This window comes from Prionailurus bengalensis, chromosome F2 (genome assembly GCF_016509475.1).
Source record: "Prionailurus bengalensis isolate Pbe53 chromosome F2, Fcat_Pben_1.1_paternal_pri, whole genome shotgun sequence".
NCBI classification, from domain to species: domain Eukaryota; kingdom Metazoa; phylum Chordata; class Mammalia; order Carnivora; family Felidae; genus Prionailurus; species Prionailurus bengalensis.
The window spans coordinates 64,033,550-64,059,370 of NC_057353.1; the positions used below are offsets into that span (position 1 = coordinate 64,033,550).

Here is a 25,821-nt window from a genome sequence, read left to right on the forward strand (position 1 = left end):
CCTCCTTTTCCTTCTTGTGCTTCACTATCCTCTGACTCCTTTTCATTTTTCTCATTATTGTTATAATTACTATTATCTAGACAGTGGATATAGTGTATCAGCAACAGCACTAGGGTGGACTAGAATATCTCTGCTCATAAGCATAGAGAGAATTTGAGGAAGCACCTCTGTCTATTTGTGCCTGTGCCGAGTGGGGGGAAATGTCTTGAGAATTCATAACGATGGGCCCATACCGTGTTCAAATTAAGCATTCAAATTTACCTTCCTCACATGCTCTGGGAACCTTCCATTCAAGAGATTAATGTGAAAAATTGCTCAGCGTTAGTAAAAGTAGGGTACCTGGCAGCAGTAGACACAAAATCACATTTGAGGCACATATGTATGACTCAAATTCCAAAGATTGCCACAGATACAGCAATGCCAAGAAAGAGCTCAGAATCCAAACTTGTGAAGCATAGAAGTAAACCATGTGCTATGAATAACAATCAGAAGACACAGAAAGGGTGGTCTCAGAATCCCGGGGGTTTCAATTGTGGAATGATTACATACAGACTATAAAATAAACAACATTATTAAAGTCATAGAAATATTAAAAATGAGAGAAGGAAAGATTGAGAGACTATGAAAAAGAGAATATCTGGATTTGAGAAGTGATCAAATAGAAGATAAAGAATTGTGAAGAGCATAAATGGATAGCCACACCCTGAATCGTGTTGGGGAATCTTTGACCAGAGTCAAAGATAAGACTTTGAGAGACAAAATCGGAATGAGGAGGGGTGAAGGGACTGGTTGAAGCCATTTCTTAAAAAAATTTTTTTTTTCAACGTTTATTTATTTTTGGGACAGAGAGAGACAGAGGATGAACGGGGGAGGGGCAGAGAGAGAGGGAGACACAGAATCGGAAACAGGCTCCAGGCTCTGAGCCGTCAGCCCAGAGCCTGACGCGGGGCTCGAACTCCCGGACCGCGAGATCGTGACCTGGCTGAAGTCGGACGCCTAACCGACTGCGCCACCCAGGCGCCCCATGGTTGAAGCCATTTCTAAATGACAGAGAACTAGCTGCGTGCTGTGGTATGTTCTTCAGGGGTTTTTGTATATTAGATACACCACTCTTTTTAAAAAATGATGTTAAGTAATTTTATTTATTAATTCGTTCAGAAAAAGGTTGAGAAGTTTAGCAAGTTCAGCTTGCTCAATAAACTGGTGACCTGTGTTTGAGGAAGAAAAGAATTATTGTATTAATTTTAAAATAAATCCTGATCTGTTACAACTGTGTAATAGAAAAGCTGTGATATAATTATGGCCCTGTTTATCCTCGCTTCGCTCTAAGCATTTCGTAGCATTTCATGGAAGCACAGAACAAGCAAAGATAGTCTATGAAGCACGAGGCATTAGACACATCACAGGTTTCTGGAGTCTGTGTAACATGCTCAGAGGAGACGTCAGAAGGTGATATGAATTGCTTCCCAGCCTGAGGTTTAAGAGAAGAAATAAAAAACATTTTCATCAGAATACTTTTTTCTTCCCATACTGAACCTTCCTTTTTCCATCTTGTTTTCCCTTTTACTTACTGAGATCACTATGACTTAGAATACAGCACACAAGCTTTGTGGTCAAACATCTCTTGATGTAAAATCTTCCCTGGCTTGTTACCTAGGTCTGCAACCTTAGGCACACAGCAGTGCGCCCTTATCTGCAGGAGACGCGTTACAATACCCCCAGTGGGTGCCTGAAAGCACAGACAGTACCGAACTCTCTACATCTGATGCTTTTTCCTATATATATGCACACCTATGATAAAGTTTAATTTGTAAATTAGGCACAGTAAGAGATCAACAACTACTAATCAATAACTACTAATAAAAGAGAACAATTATAACAACATATGGTCATAAAAGTGCTGTGAATGTGGTCTCTCTTTCTCTCTTCAAATTACCCTGGTGTCCTGTTCTCATTTTCTTCCTGGGACAATGTGTGATGATAGCATGGCCACCCACGTGGTGAGATGAAGGGAAGGGGATGACGTGTAATGAAGTGATAGGCCGTTGTTGACCTTCTGATGATACCTCAGAGAGATGATTGTCTTCTCCTAGACCGAGTTGACCTCAGGGATAAAGGAGGACCATGGATAAGGGAGGACTACTCCATTAACCTCCCTAAGCCCTAGTTTCTTCACTGGAAAAAGCAGCATAGTAGTCAAAATAAGCATATGCCTAGTTGTGAGAATGAAATGCTAGCACATATATGACATGCCTGGGCACTTAAGGAATGTCAGGTTCTACCCCATTTTCCATTTCCTTTTTTAAAAAGTATATTTATTTATTTGGAGAGGAGAGAGAGAGAGAGAGAGAGAGAGAGAGAGAATGAGAAGGGGTAGGGAAGAGAGAGAGGGAGAGAGAGAGAGAGAATCCTTAACAGGCTCCACTCTGTCAGCACAGAGCCCGACTCAGGACTCAATCCCACAAACCATGAGATCATGGCCTGAGCCAAAATCAAGAGTCGGACGCTTAGCCAACTGAGCCACCCAGGTACCCTTCCATTTATTATTATTATTATTATTATTATTATTATTATTATTATTTTAATGGCTTGATTTCAAGGAGAAAATAGCATACAGAATGCAACAGAGTATCTTACATGATCAACAACTATTTGTTGAATATTTGGATGTGGCTTCTTTGAGACTCAAGGAGAGAGTCACAATTCTGTGGAGAAGATTAATAAAAACTGCGTTAATGAAAAGAATGTTTTTATCACAAAAAAGGCAGAAAGTTGATTTCTGTTTTTCTCCTTGATGTGAAGCATTACAATTCATGTTTTCAGGAATTCAGAGAGACATGAGGCAGAATCAGTCACTCAGAAAATAATCATTGAACACCTGCAAAGTACGTTATACCTGTACGTGAAATGGCAGGATTTCCTGAGGGCAAGGAGATGAGCTTCACCTCTCAATATACTTCAAGTTTTCTTAGTCTTCCCCTCCCCAGTACTTAATAAGCCATTTTAGAAGGATTTTGACACCTTGTCTGTGGGCTGTTGGCCTCCAGCAACTTTTACCATTCTTAGCCTGTGAATTCTCCATTGGTAAGAAATCATAGTTTTTCCTTAAATAAGTTTTCAAATGTCCTCATTTTTAAGAGCTAGTAATGTGTGTGTGTGTATGTGTGTGTGTATAAAAGTGCTGTGAATGTGGTCTCTCTTTCTCTATATACATATACTATATACTACACATATAGTATACATATAGTATACTATATACTATATGTATGCTATATATATATATATACTATATACTATACATATACTATACATATAGTATACATATACTATACACACAGTATACACACACATACACACACATATATAAATATATATACACACAATTTACACACACACACACACACACACACACAGACAATTTTTCCATCGGGCACCACTATGGGCACTGCTATAGATTTTGGCAGTCTGTCCCCCTTAGGAATGCTTGGACTCATGTGATCGATACCTTCCTTCTTGTCTAAGGATTTTGTGTTAAACATCTTATTTCTATACCTGCAGTCCTGTTGAGCAGGTGTTTCGACCTTAGAAATTGCAAGATGTCAGGATCTGTTCTTTATGGATGAATCGGAATTACAGGGATGATTGAGTTATTGCAATTTTTCAGAAAAGCAACAACCAAAGTAAACACATACCCAAATCATGTCGTACTATCTACAGAGGTGAAAATAAAAGAGAAGGTAATACACTGGCTTCTGAGGTTGAGCAAGTTTTATTTTTAAACCAAGATAGTAAGGTGAAATAGCTTCTCTTGGGTCAGTATTATCTTGGAAAAATCAGGAAATAACCAGATAATTGTACAAATAAGTTTTAGAGTAAACTCTATATAAAAGTATTTTAAAAGGACCATATATTTTCACTGGAAGTAAAACCTATTTTAAGTATTTTGCATTGGGGTAAGTAAAGCTTGGAGAAGGTAGTGGGAAGAAATGGTGGGGGGCAAGTGGAGAGATAAAAATTGAGGCAAAAGTCTCAGAGATGGAACTGTTTTGCGGGGAAAGAAGGGTAATTTTATTGGGATGAAGAGTGAGATAAATATGGATAGGTCAAGTGGATTTGAATTAGGGAAGGTTTTGAAGAGTACAATGAATAGTTTAGGTTTAATTTGGTAGGTGAGGGAGGGAAGAAATAATCTTAAAATTTAGAATTGGGAGGTACTTTGAGAGCCATTTAGGTCAATCAGTTGAGAGGTTGGTTGAGACTCCTCGGTCATGCCTTTGAAGGTTGACCTGCACCTGCTTTTATTGACAGAGATCTGTGGAGGATCTCTGTCTTTCCCAAGGCAGTATCTATGGAAATCTTGACCGTTAGAAAGTGTTTTCTTTCTTTTTTTTTAAGTTCATTTATTTATTTATTTATTTATTTATTTTTAAACTTTTTTTTTTTTTCAACGTTTATTTATTTTTGGGACAGAGAGAGACAGAGCATGAACGGGCGAAGGGCAGAGAGAGAGGGAGACACAGATTCGGAAACAGGCTCCAGGCTCTGAGCCATCTGCCCAGAGCCCGACGCGGGGCTCGAGCTCACGGACTGCGAGATCGTGACCTGGCTGAAGTCGGATGCTTAACCGACTGCGCCACCCAGGCACCCCCATTTATTTATTTTTGAGGTGTGTGTGTGGGGGGTGGGGGGAGGATGAACAATCGGAGGAGGGACAGAGAGAGAGAGGGAGACACAGAATCCAAAGCAGGTTCCAGGCTCTGAGCTGTCAGCACAGAGCCTGATGCGGGGCTTGAACTCACGAACCGCTAGATCATGACCTGAGCCGAAGTTGGACGCTCAACCGACTGAGCCACCCAGGCGCCCCTATTTAAAATTTTTTTAAACGTTTATTTATTTTTGAATGACAGAGACAGAGCACGAATGCAAGAGAGAGAGAGAGAGAGAGAGAGAGAGAGAGAGAGAGAGGGCAATACAGAATCCGAAGCAGGCTCCAGGCCCTCAGCCGTCAGCACAGAGCCTGACACAGGGCTCAAACCCATGGACCGTGAGATCATGATCTGGGCTGAAGCCAGACCTTTAACCGACTGAGCCACCCAGGCACCCCAAAAGTTCTTTCTTGAATTGAGTTGAATCTGTCTCCTGTGGGCATACAGAGCACTCCTAATCCCCCTTTTGTATGTCAGTCATTTAAATAGTTGAAGACAGCTGTAGTGTCTTCTGGTCTCTTACAGCTTTTGAGCAGAGAAGAAATGTAATGAATGTGATGTTTATGGGATTGTCAGTAACTGTTAAGATGCAGGGCTCTGAATGACAGCTGAAATGCTCTTTTGGCTCTGGTTCAGGGATTGGGCTTTCCATACCTGCAAATTGTCATGGTATCATTCATCCCAGGTTGGATATAGGACAAGTCAGTATGACTTTGATGTCATGTTCTTTTTAGTGGCAAGGCTTGACATTCTTCCCCCCCATCTTCCTTCCTTTGTACTCCCTTCCTTTCCCCCTTCCTTCCTTGCAAATACTTCTCTTCTGTGAAAGGAGTTGCATAGCACAATGGCTAAGTGGTTCAGCCCTTGGAGTTGGTCCTGGATTTTAATTTCAGCCTTCCCAGCTGCTCAATGTGTGATGATGGGCAAATTGTTTAACTTTTCTAAGTTTCTAACCTTTCTTTTTCAATGGAGTGAGAACACATACCTTGTAGTATGAATATCAGGCTTAAATGGAAAAGACACAAAGAAAGCATCTGATGAAAGTGGTCACTAAATGGCAAGTCTTTTTATTATTGTAAAAAAAAGGAAACCATGACAACTGTTTGCCTCAGTCAATAAATAAATAACTATATATATTTAAGTTTAATAACTAAATAACTATATATCTATATCAATGCCTATTGAGATCTATATCTCTCTCTCCCTCTTTATCTCTATAGATAGATAGATAGACAGATATATTTATATCTATATATCTCCTTATATTTATTATAAGGAGTTGGTTCACATGATCAGGGAGGCTAAGAAGTCCCTAGGTCTGCAGTCAGCAAGCTGGAGACACAGGAGAGCTGATAATGTAGGTTTTAGTAGGGAAACTGTTAGGTTCCAGGTCCCAAAAGAGCCAGTGTTGCAGTTTGAGTCCACCCCGTTGTTCCCTTTCACTTAGTCTTCTGTTCTGTTCAGGTCTTCAGTGCATTGGATGAGGACCACCCACATTGGGGAGGGCAAGGTACTTACGCAGGCTGTAGATTCAAATGGTAATCTCATCCTGAAACACGCTTACAGACATACTCGGAATGACATTCGGTTCCATTCAACCAAATGTCCGGGCACCCTGCGGACCCATCAGGCTGACCCATAAAATTAACCATTCCACTAAATAACAAACTTCTAGGAAGTAAGAAGTTCCGCAAACAAATAATAAAAACAGAATAAAGGAAGAGAATGATGGAGGGGTGCTGTCGTAGATAGGGCAGACATCTGTCAGGGATGCTCTGAAAGGTAAGCCTCTGCCAAGACTGGATTAAATGAGTGCTAAACTCATTCTGATTAATGTGAGCAAACACAGCTGACGGGAGGCTTCTGTTGCTCACCTGCTAGAGGGACAACTTGTAACATTAATGTGACAGGTAACCAGTGGCCATCCATGTTGCCTTAGGTGAGCACATTTTCTATGGCGGTGGTAGCATGGACCAAACCTTTGGAAGACCTGGAAGCCAGCCCTGGCTGTGCAGAAACCACTGATTCATTCGCTTGTCTCTCTGAACCTCAATTTCTCTTCTGAAAAATGAGGATGACAATGGCACCCCCAAGAGTATTGCCAGAATCAGAATGTGCCTATGTACTGAAAAGCCCTTTTTAGAACCATTGGTAAAATAATGTTAACTCTTAAAAAAAAAAAATCTTCAGTGATGCAGCTGAAGCCAGTCTTGGAAATGAGCTCTTGGTTTGGAAATCTGAACTTAACCTCATGAGAGACTTAAGTGAAAAATTGTTCTGTGACCACAGTTTTCCTTCAGATGTCTTGGTTAATGAATGGCCTCGCTACGTATTTTGCTAGTGGCAGAGAGAAAATAATTTGAAGCCACTAAATGAATCTGAATCTGACCAGTTGTAGCGAAAATCATCATGAGAGCTTTTTGAGTGCATACTCAAATAATATGAGTAAAAATAGTACACGCTCTCCTTTCATTCGGCCTCCAGCATTGGAAAAATAGCAAGTCAGACAAACCTGATACAATATCCCTGATCCCTAAGTAACTTTCCCAGCGTGATAGAACACCAGGGTGGGAGGAGAGACCACGTTTGGGCTGTCGTCGTTCATTTTTTTCTAGTGCTTTGCCAGAGGTATAAATTATGTGAGAAGAGGTATTCCTTTTTAACAACACAATTCAATGTAGTTCCCATTCACTGATGTACTTCATGCCAAAAGCGGAGCCAGACAAAGGAGATGGAAAGATAAGATGCAAATTTCTCATCTCTCAATGAGTTCAGTCACATCGGAGAGGCAGAAATGGAAACAAATCGTATTAGTCCAGCACTGTGAATACAGCAAAGCATGTGCAAATGCAGAGACAGTGAAGAGGGGCAGATAATGAGTCCTATCTGAGGACTGTTGGAAAAGCTGCATGAAGTGGTGAAGTGTGACCTGGGTTTTGAAGGATGAATAGGAGTTTATCTGGCAGAAAAAGGCAGTTTCTGTCAATTCTCTCTTTTTTATTTTCATTAACTATGTTGGTGAATACTTTTATCCGTAAATACATTGTACCTATTTCTATATAAGCCATACTTAGGTCACTAATTTGAATGCTATTAGAACAAAAAGAATAATATGATATAAAAGGAAGAGTTTTAACTTGTAATTTCCTGTCATTTTAACCAGAGTAGTACCTCCCCCCCCCCCACATACACAACTCTCTTTATATCATTCTGTTTATTTTGTTGTAGTTTTATTTTGTTTTTATAAGTAGGTGCCACACCCAGTGCAGAGCCTGGTGTGGGACTTGAACTCATAACCCTGAAATCAAGACCTGAGCTGAGATCAAGAGTCAGATGCTTAACTGACTGAGCCACTCAGGTGCCCCCTGATTCTGTTTATTTTTATAAAGCACTTTTAAAAAAAATCTGAATTCGGGGTGCCTGGGTGGCTCAGTTGGTTAGGTGTCTGACTTTGGCTCATGTTGTGATCTCATGGCCCATGAGTTCAAGCCCCGCATCGGGCTCTATGCTGACAGCTGAGAACCTGGGGCCTGCTTTGGATTCTGTGTCTCCCTCTCTCTCTGCCCCTCCCCTGCTCATGCTCTGTTTGTCTCTCTCTCTCTCTCTCAAAAATAAAGATTTAAAAAAATCTGAATTTATGTTATCTTGTTAGATTTTTTTTTCCCCTCACTGAGAAATTAAGCAGCTGGAAGGCAAGAACGTTGTATGTTCCTGGTTGCCCGGAACAGCGCCTGATATGTAGTAAATGTTAAATACATTTTTTAATAAGTAAATACATTTTATCCAGAGAATTAGTCTCATAATACCAAATTAATAAACAAGTTTAGACTAGACTGATTTATACTAATTCAGGGTTGTTGGGGTTTTTTTTTTTTGTGATCCACTGAAAAGCTTTTATTAAGCACTCTGGGGCAGTGGTGGAGGGGGAAGGTTCAGTTCTGCACCTTGTCTGGAGCAGCTGGCCTGGAGCACAGCCCCTGCGGACAGGTAGGGGTGCTTGAATTAACTTTGATTTTCAACACAGAGTTCTACCATGATGTCAGTAGCACAGTAAAATTGGGATAAAATTGTTAAAGAGACACTTTTCAAAAGGGGTGTTTAGGTCCTAAGTGCATTTACAGTTGGAAGGGAAAAAGTTTTAGAGGGACAATTGGAAATGTTTGCAAATGGCACATACTAGCTGTGGATGTCACAGCAGGGGGAAGTTCTGTGGGGACACTGCTCCATTTTGGAGACTTTTCCCCCTATTTTCTAAATTTATATAATGTTGAGTACCTCACAGACGTCTGTATAGCCCTGTGGCTAAAGCTTAGATTTTATAATTTTTTTAATGTTTGTTCATTTATTTTCAGAGAGACAGAATGCGAGTGGGGGGAGGAGCAGAGAGAGAGAGAGGGAGAGAGAGAATCCTAAGCAGGCTCCACACTGTCAGCGGAGAGCCTGATGTGGGGTTTGGACCCACGAACTGTGAGATCATGACCTGAGCTGAAATCGAGAGTTGGATGCTTAACCGACTGAGCCACCTGGGTGCCCCTAAGAGCTTAGATTTTAAAGACATGTTACTAGGCTTTGCCACTCCTTCACTGTGTGGCCTCCCCTGAGAAAATCACTCAGCCGCATGTATCGTACTTTTTGTCCTGGAGTGGGACTGAGAATAATTGTATGCGTCTCATAGAGCTGTTATGACGTACATCACTAGACGAGAATAGAGGGCTTAACGTTTAGTATCGTGATGTACCTAACTGTCAGATAGGGAGTTGTCATTTTCTCCTGGGGCCCCTTGTCATGCAAATCCAGAAGCTGTAGGACCTAAAGGGAATTGCTCCTTTGGATGCTGTGACCTCAGTGTTATGTTTGTGACCTAGCCCATATATTGGGTGCTTTCCTTTTTTTTTTTTTTCTATGTTTATTTATTTACCGAGAGGGAGAGAGAGAGGGAGAGAGAGAGAGGGAGGGAAGAAGTAGGGGAGGGGCAGAAAGAGGGAGAGAGAGAATCCCGAGCAGGCTTTGGGCTCTCAGCACAAAGCTTGATGCAGGGCTCCAACTTTGAAATGTGAGACCATGACCTGAGCAGAAACCAAGAGTTGGTGGCTTAACCCACTGAGCCACCCAGGCACCCCTGGGTGCTTTCCTTTGATTGCAGTTAGCTGCTTGTTTGTTTGTTTTTCTTTTTTCTTTTTACACTCCCTGCATTTTCAGAATTGCATTTAGACAAAGACTATGTTAAGCCAAGAGCGGAATTAAAATACATTCAAGAAACCATTTTCCCTGCCCCTTTTCTTTAACTTTAAATACAGTGTGAAGAGCAAAAAAGATTTATTTTATTAAAATAATTAATTACAGAATAATGTTTTAACAATAAAATGATATGTACTTACCTCTTTTAAATGCTGTTTTAAATTACATTTGACTGCAGAGTTTTACACAATATTTACCTGGGCTCCCAGGTGTGTCTGGTTTCCACCACTTGATTCCTTAACACATTTTAAGATGCTTAATTTTTGTGTTTTTTTTCTGATTGGTCTCTCTCCATTTGAGAATGCTGACATCGGTCACATATTTTCCAGTGGAAGGAGATATCATTTGCATCAGTGCTGAATCTGGGCTGTTATTTTTTATTTTTTATTAAAAAAATTTTTTTTAACGTTTATTTATTTTTGAGATAGAGACAGAGCTGAACGGGAGAGGGTCAGAGAGAGAGGGAGACACAGAATCTGAAGCAGGCTCCAGGCTCCGAGCTGTCAGCACAGAGCCCGACGCGGGGCTCGAACTCACGGACTGCGAGATCATGACCTGAGCCAAAGTCGGCTGCTTAACCAACTGAGCCACCCAGGAGCCCCTGGGCTGTTATTTTTAATAAGATTTGAACATATTCAAAATTTAATAAAATTTGAATATAGTTTTTAAAAGATTCACTGCAGCAGCTGGAGTTATGTTTGAGATGTGTGACTATTTTTAAAAACATTTTTTCAGTTATTAATTTATTTATTTATTGTGAGAGAGACAGAGACAGTGTGAGTGGGGAAGAGGCAGAGAGAGGGAGACAGAGAATCCCAAGCAGCCTCTGCACTGTCAGCACAGAGCCGGATGTGGGGCTAGAACCCATGAAACCACGAGATTGTGACCCGAGTGAAAAATCAAGAGTCGGATGCTTAACTGACTGAGCCACCCAGGCACCCCAAGATGTGTGATTGTTGAATTTGAGCATGGCAGTTTTAAAACTACCTCCTGTCCCAAGTATTTGATCATTTATCTGCTTCTGGCAGAGACACGCTTATTGGCAAGGTTAAGCATGGCACACACTATATAGCTAGTTCTACCTACGCTAAATTTTTTTTTTTTTTGAGAGAGAGAGACAGAGAGTGAGTATGCACACCCCCATATGTGATTGGGGGAGGGCAGAGAGTGAGGAAGAGAGAATCTTAAGCAGGCTCCGCCCAGTTCGGAGCCCCACCTGGGGCTGTGAGATCATGATCTGAGCCAAAATCAAGAGTCGATTGCTTAACAAACTCAACCACCCAGGCGCCCCCCTGGCATCCATATATACTTCTAAAAAGAGAGTATTTTTTATTTTAGTTATTTTTACCTTTGTAAAAAAGATGTCATGCTAATAGCAATCTTTTGGGACTTATTTTTCCCCCACCAAATGTTGCTACCTACCAAAATAGAAGTATGTTGCTAAGATTCATCCAGATTGTTGCATTTCAATATAGCTCATTTATGTTTGCTTTTATATAATATTTCATTATGCCACAGTTATTGGTACACTCTTCTGTTGATGGGCATTTGCATTGTTTTTAGGATTTTGCTATTGCTAACAGTGCTGTTGCCAAACATCTCGCTTCCTGTCGTACACGTGCAAGCATTTCCTTCAGGTATAGACTTAAGAAGAGAACTACTGGGTGGAAACATAGGCGAATATTCAGCTTTAGAAGGAAACGCCCAGGCGAGTTCAGGTGGCTCAGTTGGTTAAGTGTCTGACTCTTGATTTTTGTCTCAGGTCAAGATCTCACAGTCCCGAGATGAAGTCCTGTGTCGAGGTCTGTGCTGAGTATGGAGCCTGCTTAAGATTTTCTCTCTCTGCCCTCCCCACCCAGCACCCCCCCCCCCCCGCCCCAACATGTGCACACACACACACTCTCTCTCTCAAAGAAAAAAAATGTCAAAAAATGTGTTCTGAGGAGCTTCCAACAATTTACATTTCTACCAGCAAAGTACATATCTTTTCTTATACATAGTATTATTATACATTATTTTTGTCATGTATGCCTTTCTTAAAACTTTTTTTTAGTGTTTAATATTTTTGAGAGAGAGAGAAGGAGAGGGGCAGAGAGAGAGAGAGAGAGAGAGAGAGAGAGAATCCTAAGCAGGCTCTGCACTGTCAGCACAGGGCCCGATGTGGGGCTAGAACTCACAACCTATGAGATCATGACCTGAGCTGAAACCAAGAGTCGGATGCTTACCCAACTAAGCTTCCCAGGCACCCCTGTTATGTATGCTTTTTAAGTTGATTTTTTATTAAGATAATTGTAGATTCACAAGAATAATAAGGAATAGTAAAAATCTGTGTACCCTTTACTTAATTTCCCTTAGTAGTAACATTTTGCAAAATTACAATACAGTATCACAACCAGCATATTGACATTGATACAATATAGCTGCTCAGATCTCCCCAATTTTACTTATTCATGTGTGTGTGTGTGTGTGTGTGTGTGTGTGTGTGTGTGTGTGTGTTTAGTTCTATGCAGTTTCATCACCTGTATGTTTGTGTATCCATAACTATAGTCAAGATGCTAAACAATTGTATCATCATAAAGATTCCCATGTTGTCCTTTTAGAACCACATCTACCTCCTTCTCACTCCCACCCTTGACCTTTAACAACCACAAATCAGTCCTCAATTTCTAATTTTTTTTTAAATTTAAAAAGTGTTATATAAGTGGAATTGTGAAATAACTAGCCTTTTGGAAGGGGGCTTTTTTCATTCAGGATAATTCCTTGAAGATTAACTTAAGTTGTGTATCAATAGTTCTTTCCTTTTTTTAACTTTTAAAACAATATTTATTTTTGAGAGAGAGAGAGAGAGAGAGAGAGAGCGAGAGCTAATGGGAGAGGGGCAAAGAGAACAGAGGATAGAGAATCTGAAGTGGGCTCTGTGCTGAGAGAACCCAATGCATGTCCCGAACCAAGAACTGTGAGATCATGACCTAAACGGAAGTTGGATGCTTAACTGACTGAGCCACCCAGGTGCCCAAGTTCTTTCCTTTTTATTACTGAGTAGTATTACATAGTATGGACCTACCACAGTTTAACCATTAACCTATTGATGGACATCTGGACTAATTTCAGTTTTGGACTATTATTGAATAAAACTGCTATGAACATTTTAATTTAGTTTTTTCTTGTGTGGGTGTCATTTTTGAGTTCTCTGGAATAAATGTCCAAGAGTGCAATTGCTGGGTTGCAGAGTAATTTTATATATATGCGTAAAAGAAACTGCCAAACTGTGGGGCGCCTGGATGGCTCAGTCGGTTGAGCTTCCAACTCTTGATTTCAGCTCAGGTCATGATCTCACAGTTCGTGAGTTTGAGCCCCACATTGAGCTCTGTGCTAAGAACACAGAGCTTGCTTCAGATTCTCTCTCTCCCTCTCTTCATCCCTTCCCTGTTTGCATGTTCTCTGTCTCTCAAAATAAGCAAACTGAAAAAAAACTAAGAAAAAATAAAAGAAACTGCCAACCTGTTTTCAGAATCGTTATGACATTTTATATTCCCATGACACAATGTATGTGATCAGTTTCTACACATCCTTGTAAGCATTTATTATTATCACTGTGTTATATTTTAGCCATTTGATAGGTATGCATAGTGAAATCTCCTTGTGGTTTTAATTTGCATTGCCCTGATGGCTGATGATGTTGAATATCTTTTCATGTCCTTACTTGCCATCAGTATATTCTCTTTGGTGAAATATCTGTTCAAGTATTTTACCAATATTTTAATTGGATTGCTTGGTTGTATTTACTAGTGAGTTTTGAGAGTTCTTTATGTATTCTAGAAACTAATCCTTTGTCAGGTGTGGTTTGCAAATATTTTCTCTGTCCGTAGTTTCTCTTTTACTCTTATTTCCATGGGCTTTCACAGAGTACAAATATTTTATTTTGATGAAGTCAAATTTATTGACTTTTCTTTTTATGGATTTGCACTTTTGGTATCAACTCTAAACATTCTTTCTTTTGTTTGTTTTTAATGTATTTATTGTCAAGTTGGCTTCCATACAACACCCAGTGCTCATCCCAACAAGTGCCCTCCTCAATGCCCATCACCCACTTTCCCTCTCCCCCGCCCCCCATCAACCCTCAGTTTGTTCTTTGTATTTAAGAGTCTCTTAACTCTAAGAATTCTTTATCTTGCTCTACATTCTATTTTGTTCCCAAGTTCTGTAATTTTTACTTTTTACATTTAAGTTGATAATCTACTTTGAATTTTGATGTAAGTTATGAAGTTTAGGTTAAGTTTTATCTATCTATCTATCTATCTATCTATCTATCTATCTATCTATCTACCTACCTACCTATCCATCCATCCATCCATCTATCATTTATCTATCATTTGTCTATCATCATCATCTATCTGTTGCATGGATGTCCAATCGCTTGAGCACCATCTGTTGAAGTAGTTTTGCACATTTGTATAAAATCATATTTAGATTTAAAATCATAGAGTTGAGCATATGTGTATGAGTCTATTTGTGGCTTTTCTGTCCATTTCATTGACATATGTGTCTATCCCTCTCAAATATCACATGTACTGATTACTATAGCTGTATAGACAATAGGCTCAATATCTGGTAAAATGGTTTCTTCCACTCTCTTCTTTTCTTCATGATTGTTTCAGCTATTCTAGGGTCTATGACTTCCCATATAAATTTTAGAATAAGCTTGTCTATTTCTAAAACAAACAAACAAACCTTTTCTGGGATTTTGGTAGGAATCATATTAAGCCTGTAGATCAATTTGAGGATAATTGACATCTCTACTATGTTCAGTTTTTCAGTCCATGAACATGGTAAACCTCTTCATTTATTTATATCTTCTTTTATTTCTCCTATCAATAGTATAATTTTCAGCACACATATTTTGCAAATGCTTTATGTGCAAATATTTCATTATCTTTGGGGAAATTCTAAATGGTATTTATTTTATTATTTTTTCCCACTGAATGAGCACAAATTATATCCCATTGTGATCTTGATTTTTTAATTACTGTGATCACTAATGTAGTTAAATATTTTCTTCATTCATTTATTGTTCATATATATTTCTTATTCTCTATTCTTATTGTCTATTCATGATTTATTTGTTCTCAGTACTGATTCTTTTCCAGTTTCCTATACTGTACTTGTCTACTCCCAGTTGTAACTTGTCTTTTTATTTTCTTTAAGGTGTTTTTGATGAACCACTTTAAAAATTTTAATATCATTAAATTTATCAATCTTCTAACGTATAGTCAATTAATTTTTTTGCTTGCTTTGGATCCATATAGAATTTATATCTCCAGGTCAAAATGACTTGAATGAGCTAAATAAATAGAAAATTTTTATTGGAAATAATTGTAAAATAGAAAATACCAGTTTTCATCATCCTCTTCTAAATGAGCAGGGGGAAATTGTTCCTTTTTAAGAAAGACCCTATATACAATGTACCCAAACAATTAATTAAAAAGTAAAACAGTATCCACCAATAGTTTTGGAAATTAAAGAAAAAGACTCTCCATTTGAAGTTCCCCCATAAAAACTGAGAGAAAGAGATTCTTAAAGCTTCAAAAGATTTTAATTTTCCTTGATTATTTCCAAAAACTAAATTAATTTTTATTCCATGACTTCTGGCAATACTACTATAATATTTCAGTGTAGTAGCGTTGTATTTGGTTATTAAGGAAGGGAGATTTGGTGCCCCAAAATGTAATATATAAACTTTGGATTGAGCTGTTCTGTTGAGCTTTCATAATGAGTATCTGATTATTTCATTGGCAAATACATTTTTTTTCCCCTTCAGGTAAAAGGATCTAGGTATTCCATGCATATTTATGTCTGGGGGGAAAAGAAAAACAAGATTTTTTTTTTTTTAGCATAATGTAGCCTGATAGGCCTAGGGACATATACTGAATTGCCTACTCCAACCATATAGGTTGATTATGTTTCCTCTGGGGGAAAATATATTCAACTTATTCATAATCACTTCTGTGTTTTGGTTTTCATTATATGAATGTATTTCAAATATTGTTTTATTGTCATTTTAATGTTAGATTACAAACAAAATAGGGATTTACTGGACAATTTCAAGAAGTTGACATGGTCACAAAGAAACATGCACCCACTATTCGTGATTGCCAGTCTTAATATGAACATTGAGCAAAGTTATGCAGCCCACTTGAAAGCACAAACTAGGGTATGAATCAATGCCGCTGAAGGTACTACCAATACTGAAGAACTCTAAGGGTTCTGAAATACACTAAAGATATGTTAGTATCTTGGCTCTGTGTGACGGTTAAGTGGTGGTTTTCACCTAGTCAAGCACAGACCACCCTCCATCAGACAGCTCTTGCTTTGTCGCAAAGATCACTGCCAGCTGAGAGTTTCCCTGGGTGTAAAGCTCAGAGTGTAGCACTGTGGCCTCAGGGCATCCTTTCCTGGCTCCTTATTCTAAAGCCTGATTGAGCCATTTAAAAAGATAAATTACGAAGTGATTTTTAGGGACAAAATCTTACCATTACATAGAGACAATATACGAAAGAATTTGAATTTGGGTAAACTCCTGGGCCCTTTCCCAATTTTCTTCTTCCACAAACCTTCCCTGTGTACCTTTCTTAGATTAAATGCATGGCTGCGACTTTTCCGTGGACTCAGGAAGCCCGTGTTTCTCTTCTATCACTTCCGCCAGCACACTTATCAGCCCAGGAGAGTCGCCTCTCTGCTTTCTGGCCGTCTTCCCATCTGTGCTGACTCTCCCACACTGTTGCTAAGACCTTTCCTGGAAAGAATCTAGAGGCTAAAACCCAAATCTGGATGATTTTTCACAGACAGTACTTTCTAAAATACACAGAAGTCTTGAGTTGCCAGGACGGTGTGAACCTGCCAGTGTTTTGCTAACTATTTCCAGAACATTGGCCCTGCTGCCAGCTGTAACCACAAGTTTTCCTAGTAAGAATGCATTTAAGGGAAGAGTTGTAAAAACATGGTTGCTTTCATAGGAACTTTATTGTGTTCTTAGCACTAAGTTATCTGAAAGGTGTAAAATAGAATCACTCTTTTCAAAGTTCCAGCAGTGATATACTTCTCTGGTTTGTGCTGTGCAGAAGTGAAGTTTTTCTGTGAAACGCCAGCTATCGCTGACATCGTAATCCTGGTTGATGGTTCCTGGAGCATTGGAAGATTCAACTTCAGACTGGTTCGGCTTTTCTTGGAGAATCTGGTTACAGCATTCAATGTGGGCTCAGAGAAGACACGGATTGGTATATGTTCCATTATTAGCAGAATAATGTGTAAATCTGCTAGGAAGCATCATAAGAGATTTCAAAAATTTTTTACAGAGCAGCTTCCAGAATTCCAGGATCAACTATCATGATATTCCCAAGAGCGCAAGTTTGGATCAATAAATATTTATTCCCACTAATTTATGCTGAATGACATTCAGTTAATCATTAAGCACATTTTAATTTCCTAAAAAGTCAAAATCTTCTCTGCCTAATAATAATAACTTTTAAAGTTGCAGCTGGTTTAAGAATTTATCAGGTATAAGCTTTCTTTTTATTTAAAAGAATCAGCTGAATCCAGTGGAATTTTGAACTAAGAAAATTGGAAATTGGAAATAGTCTTTTAGTACAAACTAATCTTTGCCAAGTTAATTCCAGCCAAGATAAAAAAAAAACCCACAAAAAATGTTATGAATCTTTGAGCAATATGTCTACTTTATCATATACAGTCTTATAGTTCCACTTTTAAATAGCCATTAAGGAAAGCCATTCCTTTGAGAATAAAAATGCACCAATAAATCTAGACCGTTTATCTACAAATACAATCAGATTTGTTTTTTAAATACCAAGTGCCTAATTAGGTGCTCACTTCTAAATGGCTAGAAAATATGTACATTCCTCCTGCCCCAAGATATGTCCAAACTAATTCCTTAAATTGATGCCAAGAATTCTCTTTGAAAATACATAGTGAGGCAGAGCAAAAAATTGTTACAAAGATCAGGCCCTTTATTATGCTAGTTTCACGAACAGTCCACTAGATCTTTGAATAACTCATCATTTCTGGGTGGGCTTTCTCGTCTTTTTTACCAGGTCTTGCACAGTATAGTGGTGACCCCAGAATAGAATGGCACCTGAATGCCTTTAACACAAAAGATGAGGTCATCGAAGCTGTCCGGAATCTACCATACAAGGGAGGAAATACATTAACAGGTATGTTCTGTTCAGTTCATGTTTTAGCAACATACCTTGCCAAAGATTAGTTTCATTATTTCTTTCTGCCACTTTGTAAGGTTTGGCATAGTGCTTCTAAATCAAACTAAAATCTAAACTTCTTAAATGGCTCGTTTCTCAAACTTAGCATTAAGAATTAAAACCCAGACACCCCATTTTTTATGCTGTATGAATGTAATATCCCCAGAATGGTTTGGCTGGGCCAGAAGGAGACAGAATGATCCTGAAGGCTGACAGTCTTTGCCAGCTGTTCTAGCTTTTGCCATTCATTCGCTTCTTTTCACCTGTTTTCTCCTCCAGCCACCCCTTCATTTAAACAAAAACAAATTTCTACCTTATTTTCAAGGAAGGTATTTTCTTTGGCCTTGTTTTGCCATAAGTAGTTATCATAAAAATATTTGTGAATCTTTGGCTCACTGGTATTTTTGATAAAAAAGGAGTGTAAGAATATTGAGATTATAATTATTCCAGCCACAGAGGTTGTCACAGGTTTTAACCTTGGTACACGCTATTTTCTTCTATAGACGCACAACGTACATGATTGTTTTAAACAGTAATGATGCTGTCAGTGGCTTTTAAGTAAACTGTTGAAATCTTGATAATTTCTTTGCCAATCTGAGGCATAATCTTTTTGTTAATACAACAAAAAATTTTATTAAACATAAATCTTATAACAATATTGCAGTGTTTCTTTTTTTTTTTTTCTGGATGAAAAGTGTCCCACTCAAAAGTCAGGAATTCAATGATCATTTTGGATGTGTCCCCACTATCCCTAAAAAAAGAGAGAAAGAATATTTGGTTCTTCAGCCCAACGTGTATTGGCCATGAATTTAATATTCTTTTAAATTTTTTTTTCAACGTTTATTTATTTTTGGGACAGAGAGAGACAGAGCATGAACGGGGGAGGGGCAGAGAGAGAGGGAGACACAGAATCGGAAACAGGCTCCAGGCTCTGAGCCATCAGCCCAGAGCCTGACGCGGGGCTCGAACTCACGGACCGCGAGATCGTGACCTGGCTGAAGTCGGCCGCTTAACCGACTGCGCCACCCAGGCGCCCCTTTAATATTCTTTATAAATGCTAGTTACTGAAATGATGGAGTATTCAGTTATTTGTCTTACCTCTATTCTGGTGTTATATTTTTCATCAGATCTGTTGAGTAAAGAGTCATTGTAAACAGGAAGATGAAAGTTCATATCTAGTAAAATATTCTTGTAGCTCAATAAGTTATTCATCTTATTGTTATATTTTGCAGAATTGGAAGGCTTTTTATTAGAGATGGTTGGTGTGTGTTTATTTTTCCCCCAGGTCTTGCTTTGAACTACATTTTTGAGAACAGCTTTAAACCAGAAGCAGGAGCAAGGACTGGAGTGTCCAAAATTGGCATTTTAATCACAGATGGCAAATCCCAAGATGACATTATCCCACCATCCAGAAACCTTCGTGAATCCGGTGTAGAACTGTTTGCCATAGGTATGTGCTATTCATGGTCCTGTTTCCACCATGGCCACAGACACACAACCACTTAAAACAATATATAATGCAAAGTGCACTTCACTGAAAGCCAGAAGACCTGGCTAGTTTCTACTCCTGGCTCTAGGGGGAGCCAGTCTTGTGATCTGAGCCCAGTTTGATTTCATGTAAGATGGAAGTGGTGGGAACTTTCATGCGCCCTACAGTGCAAGGCTCTCTGGGTGAGATACCATCGATACAGTGTTGTGAAAAGCAGCAAGTGGAATGCAAAAGTTAGGCACATGTTTGTTAGCTTTTAGTTAGTGACGGCTTTATCTTTAATACCGCTTGATGCAGGTCTTTTCTCTGGTAGTATAGGGAGAAACCAGTTCACTGTTTTTGCGGAATTAAAGTCCCACAGCTCTTTAGAAAGCAGGAAGTTCTAGCTATGCGGTATTATTTCTTTATAAGGTATTATTCTCATGGAAAAGGAGACGTATGGCACACATTCAGAATAACCGCAAAACATTTAGATGATGTCACTGCTCTTGATTAAAATGTTTACGTTCTCTTTGGCAGCAGCAAGGTCTTTTACTAAGTAGAGACCAAGCAAAACAAAGCAAAATAAAATACAGTAAAACGAGGCAAAACAAAATCCCCAAACAAGCAACAATTCCTCTGACCCATTCCTAGATTTTCTACTGGAAATGTGGTTTAAAGAGTGTTCCATTCAAGAAGTTTGTGTATCAGCCATTGTGGTGGGTGCTGGGGCGCAGAGATGAGCCGCGCAAAATCCTTACAAGACAAATTCCTTCCAAGTCATCATGACCTTTTCTTCTCTTTTCCAAGCTGTTTGCAACAAACTATTTAGTTTGGAAAGGTGAGAGAGAGAAGAGATTTGGGGCTATCTTCCCCAGAATATACATGTTGTTGTTGTCAGGGTTTTCTTTTTTCCTAGAATATTCTTTTTCTTTCCTTTTTTTTTTTTCTTTTGAGAGAGAGGGAGAGAGAGAATGTGCACACATGCATGAGCGAGCAAGGACCAGAGACAGGGAGAGAGAGAATCCCAAGCAGACTCCATGCTGTCAGCACAGAGCCCTACATGGGGTTCAAGCTCATGAAGGAACTGTGAGATTGTGACCTGAGCCTGACACCAAGAGTCAGATACTTAACCACTGAGCCACCCAGGCGCCCCTCCCTAAAATATTCTTATATAAATACAAACTTGTTGGTTTTACCTAAATGCCATCAAAAGCATTATTGACATGAAGCTCATTGTCTCTTCATGCACTCAGTGTTATTTTGTTCCTGTGGACACAGATCCAACTGTACATTTTTTAAACATTTTTGTTAATTTTTTTTAATACTTATTTTTGAGAGAGAGGGGCGGGGAGGGGCAGAGAGAGGGGGAAAGAGAGAATCCCAAGCAGGCCCCACACTGTCAGTGCAGAGCCTGACATGGGGCTTGAACCCACAAACCATGAGATCATGACCTGAGCTGAAACCAAGAATCAGACGCTTAATACGCTGAGCCACCCAGGTACCCCAGCTATACATTTTAGAAGCTTTTGTTGAAGTCCTTCAGGCAAGAAACATCAGAGAAATTTACTTAATTTTTATTTTTTATTTTATCCTTTTGTCCAACAGAGGAAATCCTTTCGGATGACCAACTAATGGGGTTAATTTATGTGTTTAGTCTCCATCCTGTTGTCTTATTGGTAATGAATGCATGAGTTTTTATTTATTTATTTATTTATTTATTATTATTTTTTTTATTTTTTTTTAATTTTTGGGACAGAGAGAGACAGAGCATGAACAGGGGAGGGGCAGAGAGAGAGGGAGACACAGAATCGGAAACAGGCTCAAGGCTCCGAGCCATCAGCCCAGAGCCTGACGCGGGGCTCGAACTCACGGACCGCGAGATCGTGACCTGGCTGAAGTCGGCCGCTTAACCGACTGTGCCACCCAGGCGCCCCAAGAATGCATGAGTTTTTAAACAAAACTTTCAGTGACCTCCTACAGATGTGATTTGGGCTTTTTCTCTGGAAATTACCTGGAAATCATTAGTATTTATTATCTTATAACCCCCTGAAGCAAATAGCTTGGAGACAGCCAGCACTTTGTCACTTAATATGCCGAGGTTGGAGAATAAATTACATGGTACAGCCAGGCATCTAAGAAGTAATTCATGCTGCCCTAGGTAATCTCTCTTCCTTGCTTCCACAGTACCTTTTTTTAAAAGAAAGTATACTTAGATGATTACAGTGACAGGGATTTATAAAGAAAGGCTCCTTGTTTGCTGAAGACTGGGGAAGAGAAACCTTCCTCTGCACCCATAAAACCCAACCCTATGCCCACCTTTTCTATTTATGCTTCCACTTACTCATTTTAATGTGTCGTCTTCTGAGAAGCAGCATGAGAAAGTGGTTACGGGCACATGACTTTGGATCTAGACTACCTGGGAATCCCAACTGTCCACTGACTGGTGTGTTTCCTTAAGCAAGCTAATTAACCCCTCTGGGTGTCAGTTTACTGATTCATACAATGGGAGAAACAATAGTGCCAGACTCCTAGGGTTGGTTGTGGGGATTAAATATGTTCATGTAAATGAAACACTGCAGTTCCCAGGATAGAGCAGGTACACTCGAAGTGTTAGCATCCGCTGCTAAGAAAGACTGGAAAAGTTGCATGGGGGCTGAGGATTTTCTGTCCCCCTCTGTTCCCTGCTACATTCTAAACACCCAGCACTGGGCTTGACTTGTAGCAATGGAATTTCACAAACACTGTGGGAGAACCAGAGCTTCCCTATTTGCATTAGCAAAATTGCAGTGGTTTCTAGTCAGCCAGTTGTACTTAAATATGTTAAAAAATTGTTTTGCCCCCAAGCTTTCCCTTAATGCTATATAATAATACTATAAATAATCAGAACGGTTCCTTTATGTATATAATTTTTATTCCAATAGTAGCTCTCAATTTAAGTAAACTTATTTTATAGAAATTTAAACCTAAGGTTTTGATAGTTCAGAAAGCTGGCTTAATTACTGTTGCTTTGGCAATATTCATGCAAGACAAATGTTAATTTCACTAATACATCTTCTTGCTAAGATATACCGAACAAAATTAGGATATAATCATTTAAAAGAGATTCTGAAGGTGACTTTTACAAAACACTCTAACATAAGATGCACCTCTTTAAAGTAGCAGATGCTTTGATTGCAGGTGGGGGGCACTGATGGCTGGTGTTTCAAATGGGGCATGAATGTCACGACCCTCCCTGTTGTCCTCCACACAAGGGGTGAAAAACGCAGATGAGAATGAACTGCGGGAGATTGCCTCTGAACCAGACAGCACTCATGTGTACAATGTCGCTGAATTTGACCTGATGCACACAGTTGTGGAGAGCCTGACGAGGACAGTCTGCTCCCGGGTAGAAGAACAGGACAGGGAGATCAAAGGTAAACAAGGAACAGAGGGCGGTCATTCTATGCATGTGGATATTACCCTGTGCAAAAGTCTATCATGGATTATGAAAATTCTTACCATTTTTTTATGTTGACTTTCTAAAAGAGTCCTTTATTCCCCTAAGACGTGAATCATCAGAGTAGAAAAGGGAATATACTGACATCCCACTGAGAGAGGAATAGTTTAACCACTAGATAATTTTCTCCATGGTGTTGCATTTAGACCATCATGTTTGTTTGCTTTTTTTAACTAAGCTTTGGGTTTTGAGATAATTGTACATTTATATAAAGTTTTAAGAAAGAATGTAGAGAGAGATCACGTATACTTTACCATTTCCCCTTATGGTAACGTAACAAAAGTACAATACAATATCCCAGTCAGGATACTAGCATTGATAGCCACAACACAGAACATTTCCATCACCATGGAGATCATTCCTGTTGTCCTTTTATGGCCACATTCAGTTATCCCTCCCCACAACCTCTCCCTCACCCCTGACGACCACTAATGGGTTCTCCATCTCTAAATGTTTTCCATTTTGAAATTACATAAATGGAGTTATGCGGTATATAATCTTTGGGGACTGGCTTTTTTCCTTCAGGATAATTCCTGGCCATTCATCTTGCTTGTTGCATGTATCAGTAGCTCTTTCCTTTTTACTGTTGTGTCATATTCCAGGGTACAGATGGACCACAGTCTGTTTAACCATGAACACATTGAAAGACATCTGAGTGGTCTCTATTTTTGGCTGTTAGAAACAGAGCTGCTATGAACATTCATGTATAGGTTCTTGTATGAACATAAGTTTTCTTTTCTGTGGGATAGTGCCCAGGACTGCATTTGCTGCACCATATTGTAGAACCATGTTTAGTTTAGCTTAGTTTTAGTTAAGAAACTGCCAAACTATTTTCCAGAGTGGCCGTAGCATTCTACATTCCCACCAGCAATATATGAGTGATTATGTTTCTGTGCATTGTCACCAATATTTGCTGTTGTTACTATATTTTATTTTGGGCATTCTGATAGGTGTGTAGTGATATTTCACTGTGGTTTTCACTTGCATTCCCCCGATGACTAATGAAGTTGGACATCTTTCCACATGCTTATTTTGCATCTGTATTTGCTCTTTGCTTGTTCATGTCTTTTGCCCATTTTCTAGTTAGACGTGTGAGTGTGTGTGCATGTGTATGTCTAGTTTTTAACTGTTGAGTTTTGAGAATTCATTTATATTTTAGGTACTTATCCTTTGTTAGATATGTGGTTTGTTAACTATTTTCTCCCAATCTGTAGCTTGTCCTTTCATCCTTTTAACAAGGTCTTTTGCAGAGCAAAAGTTTTAAATTTTAATGACGTCCAGTTTATCAATTTTTCATTTTATGGTTATTGCTTTTGGTATCAAACCTAAGGATTCTTGGCCATAAATTGTAAAAATCCCCCTTTGTATTTTTATTCTAAAAGTTTAATGTTTTACATTTAAGTCCATGATCTGAGTTAAATTTTGTAAAAGATTTGAAGTTTAGTTCAAGGCTTTTTTTTTTTTTTTTTGCCTGTCAACGTGCAATTACTCCAGCACTACTTACTGAAAATGCTCCATTTCTGCTGCTGAATTGCTTTATACCTTTGTCAAGTATCAGTTAGGCAGATCTGTGTGGGTTATATCTGGGTTCTCTAATCTGCTCGTTTGAATCTATGAGTCTAAACCTTTTCTAATATCATACAATCTTGATGTACTGGAGCTCCAGAAGTCTTGAGATTGAACAGACTGTGTTCTCCCTCTCGATTCTTCTGTTTCAAAATTGTTTTCACTGTTTTACTTTCTTTACCTTTCTATATAAGTGTGAGAAGAATCTTTTTTTTAATTAAAAACATTTTTTTACTGCTTATTTATTTTTGAGAGACAGAGACACGGTGTGAGCGGGGGAGGGGTAGAGAGAGAGAGAGAGGGAAACACAGAATCTGCAGCATGCTTCAGGCCCTGAGCTGTCAGCACAGAGCCCGAGGCAGGGCTTGAACCCACCAATGGCGAGATCATGACCTGAGCCAAAGTCAGAGATTTAACCAACTGAGCCACCCAGGTGCCCCAAATGTGAGAAAAACCTTTATCCTACAAAAAATCTTGTTGGGATTTTGTTTGGAATTGCATTAAATCAATTCTCAATTATCAAATATTAATATGAGAAGAATTGACATCCTTCCTGTGTTGATTCTTCCAGTCCTCAAAATTGGTAAGTCCTTCCATTTGTTTAGATGTTCTCTGATTTCTTCATCAGCATTTTGTAATTCTCAGAATACAGGTTCTATACAGATTTTGGTCTATGTACATCTAAGTGTTTCAGTTTATTTTGAGTGATTTTTATTGTATTTTATTTTTTAATTTGGTATCCACATGTTTATTGCCAGTATATACAGATCCAATTATATTTTTGTATGTTTATTTTGTATCCTATGACCTTGTTATTTGAACGTGCTAATTAATCCTAGGTTTTTTTTTCCTCTAGATTTTCAGGAATTGTCTATTTAGGAAATAAATCATACCCTTCACAAATAGGGATAGTTTTATTTCTGTGGTTTTTATCTCTGTGCTTTTTATTTTCTTGCCTTATTTCACTGGCTAAAATTTCCAGCACCATGATGACTAGGAGTGATGAGATGAACATCCTTGCCTTATTCCTCATCCTGGGAGGAGAATTTCTGCTTTTCAAGGAATTAGTTTATTCCA

The 25,821-nt window shown here is 38.9% G+C and overlaps 1 protein-coding gene across 5 annotated transcripts in view; it reads left to right on the forward strand.

Moving 5' to 3' along the window:
• The window catches only part of COL14A1 (collagen type XIV alpha 1 chain), a 222,287-nt gene that overhangs the window by 45,052 nt on the left and 151,414 nt on the right, over positions 1–25,821 (forward strand). For all 5 annotated transcript variants that reach the window (XM_043601666.1, XM_043601670.1, XM_043601671.1 and 2 more), the window contains exons 6-9: positions 17,063–17,218; positions 18,050–18,169; positions 19,497–19,661; positions 22,934–23,095. In XM_043601666.1, coding sequence (XP_043457601.1) covers positions 17,063–17,218; positions 18,050–18,169; positions 19,497–19,661; positions 22,934–23,095 — 603 coding nt within the window. The remainder of the gene's footprint in view (positions 1–17,062; positions 17,219–18,049; positions 18,170–19,496; positions 19,662–22,933; positions 23,096–25,821) is intronic.